Source organism: Aplysia californica, unplaced genomic scaffold, assembly GCF_000002075.1.
Source record: "Aplysia californica isolate F4 #8 unplaced genomic scaffold, AplCal3.0 scaffold00880, whole genome shotgun sequence".
NCBI classification, from domain to species: domain Eukaryota; kingdom Metazoa; phylum Mollusca; class Gastropoda; order Aplysiida; family Aplysiidae; genus Aplysia; species Aplysia californica.
The window spans coordinates 312665-320788 of NW_004798150.1; the positions used below are offsets into that span (position 1 = coordinate 312665).

At 40.5% G+C, this 8124-nt stretch overlaps 1 protein-coding gene across 1 annotated transcript in view; it reads left to right on the forward strand.

The window, feature by feature from the left end:
* The first annotated feature begins 433 nt into the window (after window positions 1-433).
* The window catches only part of LOC106013425 (uncharacterized protein in mobD 3'region-like), a 21257-nt gene continuing 13566 nt past the window's right edge, over window positions 434-8124 (forward strand). Inside the window, exon 1 of the mRNA XM_013089138.1 lies at window positions 434-778. Within this exon, the coding sequence (XP_012944592.1) occupies window positions 434-778 (345 nt within the window). The remainder of the gene's footprint in view (window positions 779-8124) is intronic.

The following is an 8124-nucleotide window of genomic DNA, read 5'->3' on the forward strand; positions in this document are numbered from 1 at the left end:
AAGTTACCCCCTTTCACACCCGTTTCTGATCCCTAAACCACAGAATTCTACACTAAGTGTAGAATTCTGAGTGTAGAATTCTGTGTCCCTAACAATATTCTCCCCCCTTCACAGACACACTTCAGATCATTTAGGAGGCGGGCGTCCGACCTTTCGGGACGAGGGGGATACATTAAACATTTACCTCACTTGGATTTCGAACTTGGTCTCCTGCGTGCGACAGCGAAGTGCCTAACTGCTGCACCACTGACACCCTTGGGAATACCTAATTTGGGAATTTATATTTCGGAAAGAAACACCATAATTTGTGATTAAATCTGTAATATTTTCTTTTGTTTCGTTTCAACTGAAGAGTATCATTAAACATTTTCATGATGTTCCAGTTAACGTCAGTTATCTGGTAAGGTGAGATGTTTGATGTACCCAAGCTAACATGTCCCAAGCTAACATGTCCCAAGCTAGCATGTCCCAAGCTAACATGTCCCAAGCTAACATGTCCCAAGCTAGCATGTCCCAAGCTAGCATGTCCCAAGCTAATATGTCCCAAGCTAACATGTCCCAAGCTAACATGTCCCAAGCCAACATGTCCCAAGCCAACATGTCCCAAGCTAACATGTCCCAAGCTAACATGTCCCAAGCTAGCATGTCCCAAGCTAGCATGTCCCAAGCTAACATGTCCCAAGCTAACATGTCCCAAGCTAACATGTCTCAAGCTAACATGTCCCAAGCTAACATGTCCCAAGCTAACATGTCCCAAGCTAACATCTGCGTTTTCGGGGTCGCCATTTTCCCGCGATTTTTGCATTTTTTAAACAGAAAAGGCTACTTCATAACATAGACGTGTATTTTGATAATTCTAAGATGTCCAAGTACAGTTATTTCCACGCGAATAATAATAAGAACATTGCATACTATTTATTATTTTGCACATTTGTCTTCTATTTTCCCTCTTTGTGGGTGTGTTAGTTTTTTGGGGGCTATTTTTCTTATCTATTTGTTGGTGTGTTTATATAGCGTAATATCATTTCATTTGATGTTCCTACATTTAAAAAATAATATAAATGTGTAATGTTAGAGCGTGTCTCCACCAAAACTGAATACTGAAACTGGCAGGCCCCTTGTGTGTGATTTCATAATTTACATGAAATTAGGGTTAAAACGGTCAATCTTCGGAAATGTGGACACACGCCCTTATTTGTTACTTTTTGTGGTTGTGGTTGTTTGTGTGCTATTCTAATGTTGACACGTTTTTACACTATGTGTGGCTACAAATAATATTCTGGATGCTTAAAACAGAGCACAAGAAATTCTGGTGCTTTAGATTAAGTTATCTCTATCAATTTATTACGTCGTCAAAGCTAGTTGAAAGCTTGAAAATTAATGGCAACTTTTTTGGCAACTTTTGCCATTTTTGTGGCAACGTTTGGCAACTTTTGGACAAAAAAAAATGTTAACTAACGCAGCTAGCCCAAGGAGCTTAAAACTGTAAACTTCTTGGATGTTCCTAAAGTAGGAAGGTATTTTAACGACTAGCCTTTAAATTTCAAATTGATTGACAATGTATGGCACGTTTTGTGATAACACAATTTTACAATGATTTAAAAAAAAATGCTTATGAATAACAAAATGTTTCGAGACTGGATAATAATCCCAGAGATAAAACTGAACACAGAAAAAAACAACAAAAAGAAAAAAAACAAACAACAAAAACGGTTTTTTAAAATACTTTTTCGGGTGACCTTCGAGTACGTTTATAGATCCTTCCTCAAAGTTCATTCACTTTCCCAAATCCCCAAACATCATTATTGATCTCGCAAACGTTAGAATAACCCCCGCTTTTATTTGTAAGCAAATTCAAGCAGAATACCAATTACGGAATACATGTTGGAAATCTGTCAGTTAGCCCACACAAAGTGTTTCTAATACTAATGTAAATACAGCTGTGGCCTGCTCTAACCGAACAAACACTTTGATTTACTGACTAGGGCTGGGCAACGAGTCGCTTTATCGAAATCGGTGGCCTAGTTGTTAGGCTCTCGGATTCGCTATCGTAATTAAGGTCGTGGGTTCGAATCCCGTCAGGGGCCCGAAGTTTTGTCCTTGGGAAAGGCACTTTGCACATATTTTCCTCACTTCAACGAGGTGGAAATGGGTACCCGGCTATAGACAGTGAACGATCTTGTCAGTTTGATATTGTTTGAGAGCGTAAATCCGCAGCTTGCACTTTATGCTTCCGTGGAAGCCGAGAATGTTTCTGAGTGTTCTCAGAGGGTCTGCTGGGGGTAATAATAGTTGTAAAGCGCATAGAGCATGCTCTTGAGTCTTGAGCATGGATACGCGCTATATAAATGCAATTATTATGATTATTATTATTATTATTATTATTATTATTATTATTATTATTATTATTATTATTACTATTATTAAACATGTCAGTGCACCTCTTCGGCGATTAATTAATATAATATGATATGAACTACGTCGGCAAATGGGTTAGAACCGTTTTCGACAAACGGGTTAGCATCACTTCAACAATTCTTGGTGCACCCACTCAGCAAACGGGGTATAAAAGAGAGTTTAAGAGTCTGAATTTGGATTATAATGTTTCGTTGAGAATTTTCCGGTTATCCGGATAGTTTATCCGGATTTTGCCCACCACAAATACTGACCGCCCGCTTGTTTGGCAGACGATAAGGGGGGATTTCCGAGAGAAACCTTGAACTTTGAACCCTTGGTTCATATGGTAGCTGACTGGCTGAGAGGAGGAAGCTAGGGTGATGCTTTTATTGATGACGCGCTAAAACTACGAAGCAGTATCATCATCATCATCATCCAGTGCCAGATCTGCGACAGACATCGGCGATCATGGTTCTCCATTTATTCTTTAGCTCGGATGCTCTAAAAAAAAGCTACGTTTACCTTATCTTTTCCTGTTACCCATTTGTTTAGGTTCCCAAAGTACAATATAGGTTGCTCTTTGCCTATCCCTGCCTCGTCTGCCTTCAATTTGGCCAGTCTGAGCTAGATGTTGGTGATACTGTAAGAAAAAAAAGAAAGAACACGCCACACAGAATTTAGAGAACCACTTCTCCCACTCTTGTCTGAAATCCTGTTATTCATAACCGTATCTACAATAAATTGGTTATACTCTAATATTAATATAAAAAGAACATACTAAAAAGAAGTTAGAAAAACACATGTCTGTCTGAAGTTACGTTTGATCTTAACTGCAACTAAAACTGGTGTTACTTAATTTATCAAAAAGGACACGGTGCACAGAATTTAGAGAAACCCATGTCTCACCTTTCTTTTTTTGGTCCCATGTCCTGCTTTTGGTGCCGATATTTGTACCTTTCGTAAAAATGTATTGACAAGAAAAACAAAACAAGAAAAAGGGGAACTGTTTAGTTGATGATGATGATGATGATGATGATGATGATGATGATGATGATGATGATGATGCTGGTAGCACGTGCTAAAATTATGTTGTTCATGATCGTAACTACAATTGATGGACGATACTGTGATATGTAGCAAGGAAAACACTATACAGAATTTAGAGAACCATGACCCCAACTCTTATCTGGAATGATGGTGTTCATAACCGTATCTATAATATGTGTCACGACATGGTGGAATCAGGCGCTCGTCACTTCTTGGTAGTGCTGGGCGGCTAGGTTTCCGATTACAAGTATTAAAGGCTAGGAACCGTAGGAATCGGACTCCGAACCCAATTACTTACGTTCTAATGATGTGATTTCTTCCGGTAGTTACCAGGTTGGCTCCGAACATCTTCAGGATTTAGGATAACCTTGATTTTTGAACACTACGATGCACCAACTTTTTTTTCTTCAAAAATTAATTTATTTAAAAAAAGAAAAAAAGATTTCAATGATTTAAGTAACTGGTGACTGTTGGTTTACGTAAAAAGGAGTCGGAACTTTTCTTCCGTGGTATTAATCGCTGGAATCGGTTCCGGACTCGATTCTTCGCCCAGCTGTACTTCTTGGGCATGTGGAGATATTGGCATCATCTGAAAGCCTGAACATTTGCCTTGACTTCGATGGAAACCCCCCCCCCCCCATCTTAAATAGAAGTTGAGACTCTCTGATTGAAAGACACGGGGTTGCCTCCTGGTTTCACGGGTAAAATTAACGAGAAAATGGACCTAAAAGTTTTGCGACTTTCAAAGCTTGAGAGTCCTTGGAAACTGAAATTTTACATTTTTTGTGCCTTTAATCAATGTTCCTCAGAAAAATTAACAATGTATTCGTGTCTTTAAAAGGACATAAAAGTTGTTAAGCCACAAAACAAAAATTCGATAAAAATGCCAGCTACTTTGACGAGCACCTCATTTCACCACGATGCCTAAGACATGGTCGCTTTTAAGGACACGCTGGCTAACCCAGATGTCGGGGGTTTCCAGAAATCTTGACCTACACGAAAAGTGGGCATTGCCCTACCTATCGGAGAAGTTTGGTTTCATCGATGTGTATTTTTTGTTTGGTTATAGAGAAAACTCTCCTTGTCTTTTAAAGGAACTGAACAAGGGGCAAAAACTTTACCTTCGATTTTCTCAAAACAACATTTTTCGGTATAGCCCCCTTGTATTTAAAAGCGACCATTTATTTTTAATATGTGTTTATTTAATTTTCAGACACGTCATCAATCTAGAGCGCTTTTTTATGCTGTGGTTGGGGGGGGGGGGGATATGTTTTTTTGCGGCCCCGGGGGGGGTCAAGTTGTTCAGTTTTTCTTTTAGTCGAAAGACACCCTCTGCAATGACCCTAAGACACGCGTAGTTTAGAGAGATAAAGAAATCGATCATGTACAAAAAGGTAAACCCTGATCTTTTTTTACGAGGGCACCAAAACACGTCACAAACAAGATCTATGGCCGCACACGGAGGCGGACATCGTTATCATCGATACCTTTAAAGTTTAAAGCTCCTCTTCTCCAACCCTCCCTCCCCCAACACACACACACACACACAACCCTCCCCCCAGTTCCAACCCCTACCCCACAACCCCACCATCCTTTTGTTGTTGAAGAACGTGAGGTTAGATGTGTGTTTGGACGTGTGATTGTGAGAGAGGCGTATGGTCCAGACGGTGTGCAACCCACATTTCTGAAAATGTGTTCTGCACAACTTAGTTTTATTACACCTATATTATCAAACCAGTCGTTGTTGACACATGCTATTCTCACTATTAGGAAATGTTTTGCAATCGTCCCCCTTCCAAAGAAAGAAAAAAAATTACTGAAATGAATGACCTAAGACCAATAGCCTTAATATCCGTAGTTATAAAATGTCTAGAAGAAATTGTGCTAAAAAGACTACGAACGTACATAGAACCCACTCAGGCCCCTCCACAATTCGCATATTGTCACTGGAGAAGTGTGGAAGACTCCATTCTACTTCTACTATTTCTTGACAACATATAGAGACACTTAGACAAGCCTAAAACATACTGTAGGATCCTGTTTATTGATTTTACGTCAGCCTTTAATACTATCCAGCCAGTTATCCTTTTAAAGAAATAAGAAAACGTAGGTGTTAACGTCAATTTAATATCATGGATAGGCAATTTTCCTTACCAACCGAACCCAGTATGTAAAATTAAAACATTGTTCTCCGACATACATCCCAACAAATACAGGGGCCCCTCAAGGATGTGTTTTGTCACCAGTTTTATTCACACTATACACGAACGATTGCCAAATAAACAAAAGTAACTTTAAGTTGATAACATTTGCAGATGATTCAATTATAATTGGGCTAATTCAGGCTGACCATAACGAAACCTCTTACCGGAATTTTGTACTTCATTTTTCTGAATGGTGTGAAAATCATAAACTGCTTTTAAATGTGAAAAAACCCTAAAGAACTTGTTTTTGATTTTAGAATAAAGAAACTGCCCCTGCAGCCACTCGAAATTAAAGTGAATTGGAACCCACAGGGTAAGAGATCAAGGGGAAGACCGCGTGGAACCTGGAGAAGAATCACAGAAATCGATGTACAGAAAAGTGGGATGACATGGAATAACATCAAGAGGCTAGCCCAGGATAGAGAAAGGTGGAAGGTGTTTGTCCGTGGCCTATACCCTGGTGCAGGGTGAGAAAGGCAATGATGATGATGATGATGATGACGGAAGGAAGGGAGAAAAGGAAGCGAGGGGAGGGGAATGTTTAAGGGAGGGGGGGTTAGTGCTCTAGTCACGTGCTGTAGAGCCAAGAGTCAGCCAAAAAGGGCCAGGTTCGAAAACTCCATGCATTTGGTCGCTTTTAAGCACAAGAGGGCTATCCCGAAAAATGCTGTTTTGAGAAAATGGGAGCTTTTGCCCCTCGTTCAGTTTCTTTAAAATACAAGGAGAGTTTTCTCTATAACCAAACAAATATACACACCGATGAAACCAAACTTCTCCTATAGGTAGGGCAATGCCCACTTTTAGTGTAGGTCAAGATTTCTGGAACCCCCCGGAATCTGGGTTAGCCCATTTGTCCTTAAAAGCGACCTCTTAACGGCGTGTTCTCCTTCAGCGACTCAACTAAGAATACAATCATTATTGTTTTTGTTATCTCCGTCGTCTTTTTTTTTCGAAGTTTTGAAATGTTGGGGTACTTTTTTTAAAACTAAAAAGCGTTGAAAATTCTGCCGACTGAAAAACTATTGTGCGTGATAAATATATATAAATATGTAAAGACTTGCAGCCAATTTTCCTGTTGGAAGTTGGTGAATTCCAAGAGTTCATGAATACGTATTACAAGTGATTCCCCCAAATTGAGCAGGCAACCTTTTAGGATTCAATTGAAATAGTTTTTTAAAAAGAAAGGGGAGGGGGATTAAACCCAGAGCCCCCCCCCCCCCCCACAACAACAAACAAACAAACAAACAAACAAACAAACAAAATACAACCAAACAACAACCAAAAACCTAAAACGAACTAAAAACCAAAATAAAATCCAAAGCCGGAAACCAGTTTAACGCCCCCCCCCCCCAAAAAAACAACAACAAACAAACAAAAAACCCAACAACAACCAACAAAACACAAACACAAAAATACCCCCAAATAACAACAGCAACACAGACATCTCAGGCTACTGCGTGCAGGCCTACTACTACGACAGCGTTTCGTGGCCTTTGAAATATTTACTGTCAGAAGTGATTGAACTTGTGCAAGATCCCATTGTTTAGTCTTAGGTTAGTAGAAAAGTACTGAGTACGTATCGATATGGGCTCCCTTAGTCTTTAAAGTACTCGATATTGGCCAGTATCGACAAGCGCCCATCCCTCAAAGAGTCTACATAATAAGAGGGGCCACTCCTCTCTTTGAGCCAATTAAAAAAGTGTCCTCAAAATTCGGTGGCGCCCTCTTCGCAAATGCGCACCCTTTGCAAACAGAGTTACCCTACTTGTTTTATTTGTTTAATTTGACTTTAGAATGAAAGGCGAGATGTCATTAAAATTTTTAAAAACCCTAAAACTCTGCACTGAACGAACCCGAACTGCTGATGAACAGCAGTGGATCTGCACACACAAGGAGGTGCTATTCCTATTCTTCTTCTGGAAAAACGAAAAAGAGCTTCAAAACAGACTGCAGCGCCATCTGGAGCAAAGAGCGGACTTCCGGCGGACACTTTTTTGGCTGAGTGGCCCATCTTGTTATGTACTATCTTTGCACCCCTAGAGAGTGGTTTATTAATTACCTTGCACAATACGCCTTCCTCACAATCATGACAAATTGATGCGATCCTCGTCTGTTACGCCAGTACCCTCAAGGCCACTGCCGATATCGCTAACTGATAGCTGGTGCCCATTTATTGCACGAGCGGGTCGGGTTGGGTCGGTGTGCTAGCCAGATTGAGGGCGTAAAGCGGCTACCGTGGCTAAAACCGATCGCTCGACTCATCGCCTCAAAAACAATTAATGCGTTTGTTTCCAGGCAACGAGTTGGGCGATCGACCCGACCTGACCCGACTCTCTAACAATTTTGAGTCGTCTGCTTTCGTCTCTACTTTCTGCCCCCTTCTCCTTCCCTCCCCTTTGCCCCCTCCTCTGGGCTCCTGACTCTTTCTGCAGACTTTCTACTGCTACTCCTTGGTCCTTCGTACTGCTGTCTTTCA